The 15276-nt window shown below is 59.6% G+C and overlaps 1 protein-coding gene across 2 annotated transcripts; it reads right to left on the reverse strand.

Moving 5' to 3' along the window:
* Nucleotides 1–211: 211 nt before the first annotated feature.
* Nucleotides 212–13826, reverse strand: TP53INP2 (tumor protein p53 inducible nuclear protein 2). 2 transcript variants are annotated; one of them, XM_015296284.4, is made up of 4 exons: nucleotides 13633–13826; nucleotides 10755–11081; nucleotides 7917–8046; nucleotides 212–6385 (listed from the first exon to the last, which is right to left on the reverse strand). In XM_015296284.4, exons 2-4 carry the CDS (start codon nucleotides 10876–10878, stop codon nucleotides 6133–6135), a joined length of 507 nt encoding a protein of 168 aa, XP_015151770.1. In that variant the 5' UTR covers nucleotides 10879–11081; nucleotides 13633–13826; the 3' UTR covers nucleotides 212–6132. The 2 variants fall into 2 exon arrangements, with proteins under 2 accessions (XP_015151770.1, XP_015151769.2); XM_015296283.4 differs by having other exon boundaries at nucleotides 7917–8247.
* Between the last annotated feature and the right edge of the window lie 1450 nt (nucleotides 13827–15276).

Raw genomic sequence — 15276 nt, forward strand, 5'->3', positions numbered from 1 at the left:
AAATGCTTTATCTTCCGTGTGAGTGGAGCATATTTCAACTGTCCTCACACTCCTCTACCAAGTTTTAGAGTTTGCTAATGGGGGAAAAACTGCCATGACAGCCTGTGCCACCCTCTTCTCATCCTTGTCTTCAAAGGGGACTGTTTTCCATTGACTTGTGTCTGATAGTTACAGCATTGTACTTGTAGGTTTCAGAGGAATACACATAAAATAGACTTTAAATATATATATATTTATTTATTTATTGTGGTTTTTCTTTATATTAGTTTTTTTTTTTCAGTCAAAAGACAGCATTACAACCTAACAACCGAACCCAGGTTACACACACACAGGCACACTACGTAACGTATTCCAGGCAGTCGTGTCCCTCAGTCAGTTGACACGTGGTAAACGCTTAAACAAAGTCCCACAAGAAGTAGACACCCTTCCCCTACTAACCTTGCTTACATTGATTTAACACGTTAACACACAAAGAGGATGTATTCCATTAGTGTTTTGAACAAGCTTTCAGTCCTACAGCATAGGTGATGTAGAAAACGTGGGGCTTTTTTTTCTCATCTCCAAAATCACGGTGTCAGCGTCGTCCCACCGGTGTAAGGCATTGGGCAGCGCCGGGTCACCCTGCAGCAGGACGTGGCCGTGGGCACTGCTGCACAGCGTGGGTCTGTGGCTCTGCCGCGCCCCAACCCGCTCAGCATCCGAGCAAAGGCGTAGGGCATCCCGCTCAGCCCGGACAGCGCTTCCTCTTTAGAAGAGGACGTGAAAGGCAAAGCTGGATGTGGAGCACTGTCCGGGGGCAGTGCCCGCTGCTCAGCCCCACGTACAGAGTGGTGAGGAGCTGTGCTGGGGGCTGAGTGCCTCAAAGCTGCCCAGGAGATTCGGCAGCCGAAATGGGGCTTTGAAGGCGTTCTTTCTGTGAGGCTTCTCTGCAGGTCTCAGCACCCGCTTAAAGCGACGTAGAAACGCAGATTGAAAATGTAATTCCCAGTCATCCCTTGCATAGGACTTTTAACTGCGGTTCGCTAATTTATTCAAGTTCTGCAGTTGTTTAAGAAAAAAATAAGATGACAGACCATGAAAAAAGGGTGAAAGGCACATACACAGCCATACAGCACGGAGATGTACAATAAGTAAGCGCAGATGAGTTTTACAAGCAGAATACCTGGTGGTAGAGTTGATACATATAAATAAAATATCGCAATGCTCCATTGCTCCATACAGATACATTTATGATACAAGAAGAAAAAAAAAAAAAAAGACTATTACTACTTTATTGTTACGCCTTGCACTGTTCCCCCACCCCCAGATTTCCTAAAGTGTGACTGTTGAAACAGCTGAAGAAAAGATCTAGCGAGACCTGGGCACGCCTGCGACCAGCTTCCAACAGAGCGGGGAAGGTGAAGGAGTGGAGGAGCGCGGGGCTCCCCACGGCCTGGTTTTAAGCTACAAGCTGGGATCGTGGTGCTGGTTTCTTTCCCCCTCTGTTTGAAGGGAATAAAATCTTCTTGCGCACCCCCGGCCCCCCTGCACAGGCGATGGACTGCAGCAGCAGGAGCTGTTCTGTCAGCTGCGGTGGAGCTGAAGCTCTGTGTCAGGTTTGTACGCTCTGAGCTCACATGCCGACAGCACACAGGCTGTGGCAGTTCCCCTCTAACAGCATTTTGGTGACTGAGCAGCGCAGTGGATGGGGTGGGCGCCCCACACCTCATCTGCCTGTGGGGAAGAATGGAAGGGATACAGCGTGGGACAACTTCGCCATTCCACAGAGCTGCTCGGTTTGTTCTGCCGCGCGTTATAAAGAAAGAGTTGTCGTTTACAATAAAGACAGACCTCTTCTGAGAAGCAGAAAGGCCTTCCCCTGGTGTGTGGACAGCGTGTGGCACGAGGCCACGGAAGATGCTGTGGTCACATGAACATAACAAGGACTGAGCCCTCGATTACACTGGGATAATATTCACGACTTTGAACCACCGGCAGTTGGAATCAAAGTGAAATCAAGGCACACCTCCACAGGCCTGCTCTGACTGTGGGCATTCAGGGGAGGCCCGGATGCTGCCGAGCACTGGAATTGATGTCGAGCCTCTGTGGGAGCAACCGCAAGGCTGTGCCGTTAGTGTCTCAAGTCTCACTGCAGTGTTCTGCCTTCGTTTCCTTGCTCTGAGCAGAACAGGACGGCTGCGCGCCTTTCTGCCCGGTGGGGCTGAACGGAAAAGATGTAAACATAGAATTACCAATTAATTAGCAACGCGCCTGGAGGTACAGAGAATACTCCTGCGGAGGTGATCTTTGGGATGAGCTATGCGTGAAGCCTTCTCTATTATAGAAAAGCTGACTCTTGTGGAAAGAACCATTTTCTCCCTACAGCGAGCCTTCACAGCACTTGTTTTGGAAAGCACATTTGTGGCTGCGTTCTTCAGAGCCCTCTGCCCCACCTCGTGACTCCCGCTGCTGGCCAGAGCCACAGCTGGGCAGCGGGATGTGGCTGTGCTGAGCTGCCAGGGCGGCAAAAGCAATCCTTGTCAGCCTGCCCCAGCATTGCTTCCCAGTGCCTCACACAGCTGCCACAGAAGCAGACGGTGCCGTCCGGCTGCCCAAATCTTTCGCAAGGTGCTGGGTTATTTACAGCAGAACGGGCCTGCTCCATTCTAGCAGTACGACATGAATTTTGGGGATAAACAGAAGGGAATCGGGGATGATGCTCGCAACACAAGGATGCGGTTACCGCTCTCATGCCCATGCCCACCTGTCCCCACACCGCGCTGCCCAGGGGCCGCAGTGCACATCCCACAGCCCTACAGACTCTGTGCAGACGAGTGGCCACGGCCTCATGGGCAGTGACAGAACCCACGTCCAAATGGAGGTGTCCAGAAAAACACCCTGCGATGGGCCCCAGCCAACTCTTTTGTCCCTGAGCCCACACCGCAGCTTCCCCCTGCAAAACAAAACAAAGCCAAGAACTCGCCCCGCCGCCCGAGCAGGATGCGGCCACAGCTCCCCCTGCTCTGCACTCCCCTCCCACCGGGAGCCCCACACGGCTACTGACAAATCAGAAAGACTGGATGCAAAAAACTAAAAACTCAAAACCCCAAAACAACCTACTGAACATCCACACCGGGTTTTAAAATATTTACACGTGCACACCTGTGCACACCAAAAAGTTCTGTTTTTAAGCACCTTTCATTTTAAGATTCAAGGAGGCTCATCACCTCAGCGTAAAGGGTTTTCCTTGATCTTACAACAGTGGGGCAGATTTGGTATCAGGCCGTCTGTAGTGATCACCGCTGGACAAGACAGGAGCAGCACAGGTCTTCTGCAAAGTTCAAGCGTGTCACTGCCACAGCATCAGAAGTGTTGGTCACAAAGTGCGAGAAGTGAATCCATACTCATTGTGTACAGGGTTAATCAGTGATTAATAGATATTAATACATGAGCAAGTGTGCAAACAACAGAGGGGGGAACCACAGGAGCCTATTCACCGTAGTAAGTGCACTCCACTCGCCCGTGGGATGCTACGACTCTGGATTAACCTCTTCTTTAGAACACTGTTAATAATTTATTAACCTTTTATAAAGATACTCTTGATAAAAAGTGTGATAGTAGTTCCACTTTTTTTCCTGTGTTGGTTGGGAGCAGCGTGATGACAGATGTCTCAGACTGGCACAGAAAGATGAAAGGAAAACAGAACATTCTGCAGTCTCTTCCCCAAAACAGGACGGAGCAACAGCATTTGCCGTTTGAAACAGATGATGGGAACCAGTGAGGGCTCGGCAGGGGCTGCGGATGCCCCGGTGCCAGGAAGAGCAGGAAGCAGAGGACGGTGTTGACATGGCGAGTGGTCTCCTATGGGGCAACGCTTGCAAGCAGCTGAGCGGACACAAGACATGCAGTGTGCATGCGGCAGCATTCAGCCCAGGGGCTGCACAGTGCCCTCAGCACATCTGCACCTCTGACCTGCAGAGGGGTGGAGGTGGCACCCCCAACCTTGGCTTTAGGCGCTCCTTGTTAGGGCCATTGAGACCAGTGGCTGCTCAGATGTGCAGAACTTGCAGCAGGTTAAGATGGCTGAGGGCAGAATTGCTGGCGTTGTTAACTCCTTGATGTGCATCTGGGCTAGAGAAAAAAATTCTTCCTCTGAAGGCATTGTCGGGGCAGGGAACAGCCTGGTGGCCAATGGGTACATCATCCAGAGCTCTGGGAGAGAGCAGGAGTGTGGGACGTGGCTCCTAGTGTCAAACCCAGCCCTCCCCACCACACCGAAGTGCCCAGGAAGGGCCCTGTCATCCTCAGCAGCGCCTGTGGCCCAGTTCGCGCCAGGGATCACTTCAGAAATAAAAAGGCATTTCACGTGAAGTCAAGGAAGCCAAAGGATGTAAACTTTCCCCTCAAGTCAAGGAATCATCCATCAGTCTCCAGTACAGAAATGAAACTGTGCATCTTGACTGTGCCCGGGGTGGGCAGGACGAGGCACTGACCCCCGGCTCGCTCCTGCTCTGCTTTGGGAACAAGCTCTGCAACACTGTGCTTACCAGAATGGCTGGAAAAGCAGCACAAGAGATCTGCCTGTTTTCCGCCTCAGAACTTTTACCCTGCCTGCTACTGAAATTAGAAAGGAGAATTTGAAATGGGGGTTCCTATTAGGAATGGGACTGCCCAGTGCTGGGCACCAAGCAGCATGGCAGCCAGCACTGTGCCCAGCAGGACTGGAACGAGAAACTGGCCTGGAAGATTCGAATCTGGAAGGCTCCAATGTGTGGCTTAGAATAAAAGTATTTGAAACAAATTTCCATTCTTCCTGTGCTTTTGGGATCACTGTGTCATCAGAGCTGAAGGTAAACCCTGCAGGCAAGCAGCACCAGCCACGTCCGCAGTCAGGGATCTGGGGAAGTACTCACTGGAGGAGGGTCTGGGGGTGGGTTTTTCTTTCATTAAAAAAAAAAAAAGTCAGCAGTCCGAGGTTGGGCCTACAACAATCGCCTAAAAGCAGTTCCCACGCTGCCATTCCAGGGGTTCCCAATGCTGAAGGGCAGCACATTCCAGGGGCCAGCACTGGGCGCCAGGAGGAGCCCCAGCGCAGCAGCGCCGATGAGCATCGCCCAGGCCTGGAGGTGGCTGCCGCCAGCAACGTAACGTGATGTCGGCGGATCAGACAGGGTTCCCTCTGCGGCACAGCTCCGGCCCGCAGCCCTCCCGCTGCCCGGCCTCACGCTGCAACTGCTGGTTCCATCCTTCCCTGTCCCTTCACGTTCTCTCGCCGCCAGCTCCAACGTGCTTCTGCCACCTGGGGGGGTCTGCGCGGGTCCCTTCTCTGCTCTGCTGCCGGGGGTGGCACGGGGCGGCTGACGTTCCTTGGCTCACACAGGACAGGACCTGGGACCGCTCGCGGCTGCAGCGCGGTGGCACCGGGCCCGGCGCTCACTGCAGGGAGCTGCTGAGGTCCCCGCGCTGCGCCAGCCCGGCTGTCACCTCCCCGCAGTGCTCCGACAGCTCCCGGCTCAGTGCTTTGTTTCCTGAGATTTCTGGTAAGGTTGTCTTTAAAAACACAGAGCCCCCGCCTGGCTTTCTGTAGTCTTCATATTATTGTGGTAAAAACGCAATTAAGAAATTTGGGCAGGAAGAGGGGTTGCTGGTTTTGCCAGAACGGAGCAGCCGAGGGCACAGCCGGCCCAGCAGCGGCGCCAGCAGCGACAGCGGCTCTGCCCGCGCTCTGCTCTGACAGCGCGGACGGGAGGAGGAAGCATTGATTACAGTGTCGGTTTTTTTTCCCCTCAAATACCAAATCTCATCGCTGTTTCTTTTCCCCACGTCTGCTTAGTATCCACTCGTGACATCACGGTCTGTTCACCCGGAGGAGTACGATGTCGTGAAGAAAGGCACTGATGTCACAGCTCCTCGGACACAGCCAACGGGATTCTCCATGGATTTCGGAAAGGGGCCGTTTCGGAAGGGGGGGTGGGGGGGATAGCAGCCGGCACGGCACAGCGCAGTGCGGCACCGCTCCTCCCATCCGCACCGCGCGAGGCGACACCGTGAGGGCCCGGAGAGGTGCGGGGAGTGGAAGGAGGGCGGGGCGGCAGCGCTGCGGGGCCGGTGGCAGTGGGAAAGCGAGCCCCGCCGGCGGGTGCTGCGGTGAGGTCAGTAGTTGCAGTGGCGCTGGCAGGGCTGGTGAAGGAAGCTCCCCGCGCGCTGGCGGGCCCGGCGGGGCGGGCGTTGGCGGGCCCTGTCCTGCCGCTGCAGCGCCTTCTGGCTGAGCCACGGCTTCTCGGCCAGCTGCTTGGCCCGCTGCACCCGCCGCGCCTGGCTGACCTTCTCCAGGACGGCGGCCTTCACCGACAGGGACGCGCTGCGGTGCGGCACGTGCCGCTCCAACCGGGGCTCCGGCACCTCCCTGCGGGAACGTGGGGCCGTCAGAGGTGGGTGGTGCCCAGGGCTCCCGTCCCACACGTAAGCCGCCCACACCCTCCTGCGCCCCTGCTCCACGCGGAGCCCCCTCCGCACAGGTTTCCACGCGAGGGCTGTGGGATGGCGTGGGCAGGACCAGCACGCTCAAACCCAGTGGGCGGGAGCCAAGCACAACCCATGGCCCTATTGCGCCCACCCTGCTCCCAAAGCAGATTTGCTCCCCTTGGTTCCTAGCTCCCCTCGGCCTCTCTCCTCCTTCACCCACCAGCACTGAGGTTCCTTTAGAGATGGCACTGTGGTCCTCAGAAGGGCTTTGCACAAGGAGTAGGCCAAGAGGGACATCGTCCCCTGGCCAAATAGGTTCTCCTCCAACTCCCCTTGCAAGGCTGGGTAAATAGCGAAGCTGTGACACGGGGAATGCCTCCCTGCCCTAAGGAAGGGCTCACGGGGCCAGGGCAGCAGCAACCCAGCACAGCAGCACCAGGGCTGGGCCAGCTGGGCATGGTCAGGGCTTTCCTGAGCACTGTGAAGGGACAGCCATGGGGAGAGGACAGAGCTCCCCATGCTGCACAGAAGCTGTAGGTGCAGGAAGGGCAGATCAGGGGCTGCATCCTGCCAGCTCCCAGGGAACGAGATGGCAGGGAGCTGGGTCTTGTTTGCACCTTGGTTAGGTGGCAGATTATGGCATCTGTTTAGTTATCCCCCATTATGCTGGAATATGGGTCAGAAAGAAAGGTCAAGGTGAAGGGGAGAGCACTCTGTCCCACTGCCACACACAGCGGGAGAGTAACCCAAGCCAGCAGAGAGCCAGGAGGGAGGGCTGGTGGCAGCAGGCTGCAGCACTCCCCTGTATGGGGAAAATGGGGGCACAGGCGTACCGACATGCTCAGAGCCACCCTCTCCTGGTGGGGTTTCTTTGCTCATGCCGTACTTATGCAAGCCACCAGGCTTAAGGCCAGCCTGGCAGACTCTCCAGCCTGGCAGTGAGGTAACATGCAATATGCAGGGGAGGATGAGGACAGGGCCAGTGCCTCCCCAGCAGCAAGCACACAGCAAAGGTTTCACGTGGCCAGTCCATGGGACATAGTCATCTTAACGTGGTCCTAGTGTATGCCAGAACACTTTCAGGCATGGAGGCTGCTGTCCTTGCATGGCACTGGGCAAGGCACCCTGCCAGGTAGGACATGGGGACACCGATGTCACTGACTTGCAAGATGGCTTGGGTTGGAAGTGACCTTCAAAGATCATCACACCCAATCCCCTGCCACAGGCATCTTTACCAGACCAGGTTGCTTGAAGCTGACCTTAAGCACCTCCAATGACAATGGGGCATCCACAGCTTCTCTGATCAACCAGTTCCAGCACCTCCTCACCTTTGGCATTAAGTATTTCCCTAGGCTAACCTAAATCTACCTCTTAAAACCACTGACCCCAGCCCCCCCCCCCCCAGGGAGGGCAGCATAGGCAAAACGCTGCAGGCTGTGCATGGCCACCCCGGTCCCTGAGCTCACACTCACCCGACAGCATCGTCCTGAGGTCCCTCTGCATCCAGCTCGAGGGTGCTGGTGACGTAGACGGACATGCTGGGGTGCTCGATGAGCAGGTCCTCCATTGGGCTGCTGCCCACGCCGTCGGGGCCGGGCTCTTCTGCAGTAAAACAGGGGGGAGGGGTGACAAACCAACTCTCGTCCATCAAGCAGGGGCTGGGTAGGGTGGGCGTGGAGCTGCCGGTGTGAGCTGGGACCGGGGCCGGTGGCGAGGCAGGTGGTGGTGCCGGACGGGGCCGCACCGAGCACCCGTGGCCACCAGCCCCTGCCCGCCGCTGTGCACCGGGGCGGGCAGCACCGCCTGGGGAGCAAGCGGGGTGCAGAGCCATGCGGGGCGCAGCGGGGACACACACACACCATGTACAGTGGGGAGAGGGGGGAGAGAAAGGGGCATCGTTAGTGTGTGAGGCACCCACAGCACCGCCGCCGCAGATGGGCACGGGGGGTCCCAGCTGGGCGGCCATGCCTTGCGTGCTGACCCCGCAACGGTTTCTGGTGGGTGGTTTCACCAAAAGCTGGGGATCCTGGCAGTAATTATTTTCTTTCTTGAAGCAGAGAAAGAAATTCGGCCAAAAAAAAAAAAAAAATCTCTGCTTTTGTCTACAAGCTTTCCTAGATCACCTGAACTGTGCCATTCAAGAGGGGCAGTAAATGACACTGTGCACACATGGAAGCAAAACACACACAGCGCGCACCTTTTCCCTAGAAAAAAAACCTTTCCCTTGGAGTATCAGCGCTTCACCAGAAGTTTTCACATCACCTTTGACTTCAGCCTGCCAGCTGCCTCCTCCCAGCCAGCTGAGCTCACTGCCTCGCAGCCACCAGGGCCACGCTCTGCTTGGGGTGGGCTCAGTGCAGTCTGTATGGACAGGGTGGACCGCACTGCTGGGTGAAGGCGCAGGAGAAATCAGAGGCAAACATGAGCCTGTGCTGCCTAAACAGCCTGGAAAAAATAGAAAGCACACGGCAGGTGTTTGCCTTCTAACACGTCCCAGCTCCTCCAGCCTGGGAACAGGGCTGGCCAAAATTAGCCTTGCAGACGGGAGAGCACCTTGCTTCAGGTTGCACCAGGCTGCAGGTTGCTTACCAACAGCAGACACAGAGCCTGGATTCAGTGCTGCTCCCCAGGAGCGAGCATGCTCCCAGGTCACGGGGCCACGTGTGCTAATTTGTCCCCATGCATCTCAAAGGGCCCTAGATGTCACAAGGGCTGCTTCAGGCTGCCCACACCACCTGTTGACTTGCAGCTGGGAGCCTGCACACAGAGCCCTGGAGATGCGCCCCATGGGGCCACGCACTCAGGTGCATTTTGCACCACGTGGGTCAGAGACCTGGAGGCCGCTGGGGGACAGCCGGGCTGCAAGGCACTCGCCTGCCACAACACAGAGGCCAGGGCTGAAGCCAAGAGGCTTTGTTTTGGAAGTGCTTTGCATAACTCTGGGCTCCAAAATAGGGCTGAACTAAATCGATCCCTCGCTGGCTGGGGAATGCTTAGGCAGCCGTGGTGCCGGCAGGAATTAGCAGCGGGGTGCCAGGTCAATGCCGGCTCCATGCCAAAGGCTGGCTCTGCACCAAGGGCCCGGCTGCTTCAGTTAAACAAAACAAAAGTCACCCAGAAAAACAGGAGCCCTTCGTACCACAGCCAGCCCTGGAGCCCCACTGAGCAGGCTGCAGGCTCCCACCCAGGGTTTCAGGGCACAGCTCTGTGTTTCTCTGCTGGGGAACACTCATGGCTCCTCCCAGCACGCTTCGGGCACGCTGCGGCCACTGCCAGCAGCAGAACAGAGGCCCGCTGGCCCCAACGCACAGCAGCTGCACACCTGTGTGCAAGGAGCTCTTAGCAACCCATCCCCTCCCACATCATGACTGTGACTCCAGGAGCACTTCAGAGGACAGGAACTCCTCTGCGTGGCCCACGTCACCCTCCAGCTCCCTGCAGCGCTCCCACTGGCACTGGGGTTTCCCCACCCCCCAGCTCAGGTGGGTCGGCACTCCAGTCCCTCTGCAGCTCACTGTCCACTGAACAGGGGACAGATCCCTAAGAAACAACTCGCATCACAAAACTGAGCTCTCCTTGGTGCATGTGAGACAGGCAGTGGCATCTGCTCGCAGAACAGTGCCCACCTCAAGGAGGACAAGCCCCAGCCCCAGGCTGTGCTCCGTGCTCATGAGAGGCTGCAAAGGCAGCTGGTGGGCACTGAGGAGCAGCAGCCCAAGGCCTGCAGTGCAGACAGCTGTTTGTGTGTGCCTATGCAAGCAAAAGGTCACAAAATGACCATTGCAATCAGCTGAGTCATCAACCCTACAATAGCAACCCAAAGACCTTAGTGGAGCTGGAGAAGCCCTCATGCACAAAGAATGCGTATGGCATGACCTCACCTGAGTGCTCCTAGCAAAGGTGCCAGGCACACTTTGGGCAGATAAACCCTTGCAAAGGCTTTTGGAGAGGAGATTTCCCCCCTTGGGTGGCCTCAGAAGACCCAAGCATGTTGCAGAGCTGGAGATGGCTGCAGGGGAGGTGGCCACAAGAACACAGTCCCATTACAGTGCAGGGGTTGTGGCTGTCATCCCTGCCTGCCCTTGGCCACAGTGCTCTGCCCCCACCCAGTGAGCAGGTGGAACCACCCCAAAGCCCAGGTCTCCTCCTGACCCGGCACTGCACAGGAGGCCCATCCTGGCACTGAGGGCTTGGGAACCCCAGGGCAGTGTCCCCACTTACAGGCAAGCTGTGCCATCACCTGACAGTACTTGCCCAGCACTGGAGAGACAAGCCCCTTCAGCAGCTACGTGAAACCTTGCTTTTCTCACCTCCAAGCTCGATTATGAGCCATCCATCCTCCTCCTCTTCCTCGGAGACAAAGGGCTTGGGTTCCTCCAGGCCCTCTGGTGCGCTGCTGTCACTGAAGAAGAGGCTGGTGAGACGCTGGAACATGGTGGGAGCGGTCAGGTGGGACAGGAGAAAAGCAGCTGCTGAGCACCCGCCTCAAGGCAGGGACGGGCAGATAGGGCAGGGCACACAGCTCAGTGGTGCTGGAGGTCCTTCCTTGAGGCAGGAGTGCTTTGCCCAAGTCTTTGCTGAGTTACAGGGTGTGCAGTGTAGTTATGAGGTTCTTCACTTGGCTTCAGTGCAAAAGCCTGCAAAAGGGAACAGGGGCATTCAGGCCGGAGGACTGGTGTCAGTGGGAACAGCAGGAAGGCAGTCCCAGCCTCTGCTGCAGCAAAGGACACACTGCACGTGACTTCTGTTAGAAACGTGCTCTCAGTGGGGATGGGCTCCAAGGGTTTGGGAAGCACTCTCACCTCCAGAAGCCTCACTAGTGCTGAAACCTGTTCTGGGCTGGTTTAATTCTGAAAGCTGTTATTGTTAGATTCTCTGTGGGTTATTTGCAGAGATGCTCTTCTCAAGCAGCTGCATGCATTTCATTGCCACCTTCCAGCTCTGGACCCTGTCACACATGCCACCACTGCTACTTTACAACGATACCCCAAGCCTGTACCAGCCAGGCCTCCAAACCCAGCACCGCAGGGCATACACACAGCCACGCATATGGAGACAGCCACCTCGCACCCATCCGCACCCCAACTGCACCCACTGGGTGGGCGCTTCCAGCACAGATGCCCACTCACTGCCATATGTGTCCAGTGCACCCGAGCTGAGGGAACAGGGGCAGAGCCAGGGCTAGGTGCAGCAGGACCACTGCAGGCAGTGAGTGCACCACGTCCCACGGTCCGGGCTGGGCGAGGGCTGTGTCACCCCAGCCCTGGGCAGTGCCCTCCTCCAGCCAGGCCTTGTTACTGCTCCAGTTTTCTGCTGGGGAAGAGCTCCCCACAGCTCAGTGTGGGGCCAGCGCTCCGATTTCATTAATGGCTGCAAAGCCCTCAAAGAGCCGCAGACAGATGGCAGGCACAAGGTGCAGAGTATTAACTGTGCTGAGAAAACGCATTTGGTCCAGAGACAAAAGGACATGAAAATGCCACTAGGGCTCAACGTGGAGAAAAGCAAAGCCCCACACTGATGGCAGCCGGGATCCCTCCATCCATCATCCTGGAATGGCTCCCTCTGCAGCACCGGAGCACAGCAGAGGAGCTTCCCTGGTCATAGACACGGCCGTGGCGGTGCTCTGCCCCGGGACCACGGCCACAACCACAGCACAGCCACAGCATTTCCAGCACCATCCATCCATACACTCATCGCCAACCCAGCCGGGCAGCCCCCTTTCCTGGAGCATTAAATCCTAAGAATAAAAATACACCTCGGAAAAGGCAAACGAGGGTGACGCACCCACTGGGATCTCGCAGGCTCCGATCACGGCCGGGACGTCCCCCCAGCCCACGAGGAGCAGCCCCCGCTGCGGGGTCATCACGCACCCAGCGGGCAGCGAGCGCCAGGGCTGCGCGGGGACCCACGGGCAGCTTCGCCCTTCGAGGACAGCAGCGCTGGGAAGCGGCGCGGAGCTGCTGCGCCCCGCCGTCCACACCGGCACGGCGGGATGCTGCCGACGCGCAGCACAGCGGCAGCGCTACAGATCAGGTGCGCGCCTCCGGCACGCGTGGGAAGCGCTATTTTCAGCTCGCTTCACCTAAATTAGACAAGCGCCCGCAGAGCGCTCTCCGCACACCCAGAGCACCAAAGCCCTGACCGCGGCACCGGGACAGGGACACGGGGCGGCCCCGCTCTCCTCCCTCCCCCCCGCCGCCCTGCGGGGTGACCCCGCGCCTCGCAGCTCCCGGCGGGCGCTTCGCCGCAAAGCGGCCCCGCGCGCAGCACCGCAGACGGCTCCCGCCCCGCCGAGCCGAGCCGGGCCCAGAGCCGGGCACCCCCAGCCCCGCCCGCGAGGCGGCACGGGCCGATCCTTGAGGGAAACGCTTCCCCCGCGCTCTTCCCGTTGCACCCAACCGCACGAGCGGCAGATACGGCGACGGCGAGGCGCGGTAGGAACCTCAGCGTGATGTCGGAGAATTAAAAATAGTAACATTTATTCTTCGGGAAAAACAAAGAAACAAACAAACAGCGGCTGCGGGAGCTGCGCAGCCCCGCCGAGCACCGCGTCCCGCAGCACGAGGGCGCCCGGGGGCCGCGCGCAGCGGCGGTGACGGCAGCGGCGCACAGCCCGGAGCCCGGCGGGCACGGGGCACGCGCCGCGACTCGTGAGGCCGCGGGAACGCGAGCGCGGCACCGCCGCGGGGCTGCCGGGATGACACACCGCCGTGCTCCCCCCCCCCCATCCCCCCGGACGGCCGCCATTTCCCAACGAACAGCCCCCGCACGCTGAGGCCGCCCGCGCTGCCCAGGCACGGCGCGGTGACCCCGCCGGGAGGTGTCGGTGACCCCGCCGGGAGGTGCCGCCGCCGGGCTGGGGCCGTGCGGGGTCGCGGGAGGACATTGCGGGGGGGGGGAGGGGGGGCCTCGTGACGTCTCAATGTCATATGGAAATGAGGCGACGTCACCGCAGCCTTCCAACCCGGCGCGACCAATGGGAGCGGGGCGCAGGCGCGGGGCTTAATCCGGCGGTGCCGAAACAAACAACAGCGCGGGGGGGGGGGGGGGCGGCCCCGGCCCAGCTGACCCGGCCCGGCCCCGTCCGCCGCTGCCAGACAAAGGCTCCCGTGGAGCCCGACCCGGAGCCCCGCCACACCGCCGCCCCCGGACACCCCGAAGCCCCCGGCCCCCGCAACGCGTACTCACCCTGCCGGTATCGGCACCGGTCACTGTGTCGGCGGGCGCCGGGATGGGCGGTGGCACGGCGTGGCACGGCACGGGACAGCACCGGCGGGCGCGGAGGTGGCGGCGGGAGCGGGCGCCGCGGGCGGACCGTCCCCGATAGCGCTCCGCGGTTCTGCCCCGCGCCCGCCGCTGCCCCGAACAAATCGGGACCTTCCGACAGCTGAGCGTGACGTCACAAAGCGGCCCGCCCGCCCCCGCCCGTCGGCCAATGGGAGGCGGCGCCGCGGGGGGCGGGGCGGGGCGAGGCGGCGCGGGCCGGGACCGCGGGACCCCCGCGTGCCCCCTTCGCGGCTGCGGGGCCGGGCCGGGCCCCGGCGAGGGTGGGCGCCTTCGGCCCGCAGCGCCCCGGGGCGTTAGGCAGCGCCGGGCCCTTCGCCTTCGCGCTCGGCACGGAGCGGGGCGAGCGGATCGCGTGCCGAGCCCGTCACGTGGCGGCCGGAGGCAGGAAATGGTCCGTGCGCGGACGGAGCGTTGCGGGCGCAGTCATTAACGGGCGGCGTGTGCGCGTCACGCGGCACGGCCCGGGCGAGCGGCACCGCGGGCGACGATTCCCCGTCGCCCATTCACCGGGGGCGGAATTTAATGGAGCCTTATTCGAAGCTGCGCTTCTCCATTAAGTAACGCCGCGCCGGCGGTCCCGCGGCCGTGGCACAGCCTGCGCGCCGCCAACAGCAGCGCTGCGCCCCGCTCTCGGCTGCGGGAACGGCGGGTCCGGGGGGCAGAGCGCGGGGGGCGCTGACACGAGGCCGCCCGGAGCTGCCCAAGTGGTGGCACCGTGATTGGGCGACTGCTGAAAACTGCGCGGCTGCCGGGTGCGCTTCCCCGAGCCGCTTCTGAGGTGCAGCACCGAGAGCTCCTGGCAGGGAGCGCGGCCGGCGGGTAATGCAGGCGCTCTGCCTCGGCGCTGACGCCGGCAGGCAGCACGCCGCTCGGGCAGGGCTCTCGTTTTACTTCCTTTGTTAAAAGCGGAATGCTGGGTCCAGCTGTGCAGAGCTCTTCAAGAAACGAGACGCTGGGAAATAATAGCACGGCGGGATCTTTGCAGAGCCCTCTCAGCACTGCCTGCAGCACTGGGGCCCCTCGCTGAGCGCAGGGAGGGCTGGCAGCCTGTGTGGGGTATCCACCTGCCACCAGTATTTCCCGCTGACCCACGTCCCTCAGTACGACATCTGAATGTTTCTTAACACCTCCAGGGACGGTGACTCCACCACCTGACCACTCTTGGAGAAGAAATTTTTCCTGACATACATCCTGAACACACCTGCCCCCCCCCAGGCGCAACTTGAGGCCATTCCCTCCAGTACTGTCACTAGTTATGCAGGAGCAGAGGCCAACCTCCCCCCCCAGCACACACACACATATCCTCCCTTCAGGGAGTTGTAGAGAGTGATGAGGTCTCCCCTGAGACTTCTCTTTCCCAGACTTGAACAGTCCCATCTCCCTCAGCCAGTCCCCATAACACCTGTGCTCCAGACCCCTCACAGCTTGGCTGCCCTTCTCTGAACACGCTCCAGGGCCTCCATGTCTTTCTTGTAGTGAGGGGCCCAACACTGGACACAGCATTCGTCCAATCCCCTTCTGAGGTGTTCTGGGAGGTGCCCCCAG

The sequence above is a fragment of the Gallus gallus genome, chromosome 20, assembly GCF_016699485.2.
Source record: "Gallus gallus isolate bGalGal1 chromosome 20, bGalGal1.mat.broiler.GRCg7b, whole genome shotgun sequence".
In the NCBI taxonomy this organism is placed as follows: domain Eukaryota; kingdom Metazoa; phylum Chordata; class Aves; order Galliformes; family Phasianidae; genus Gallus; species Gallus gallus.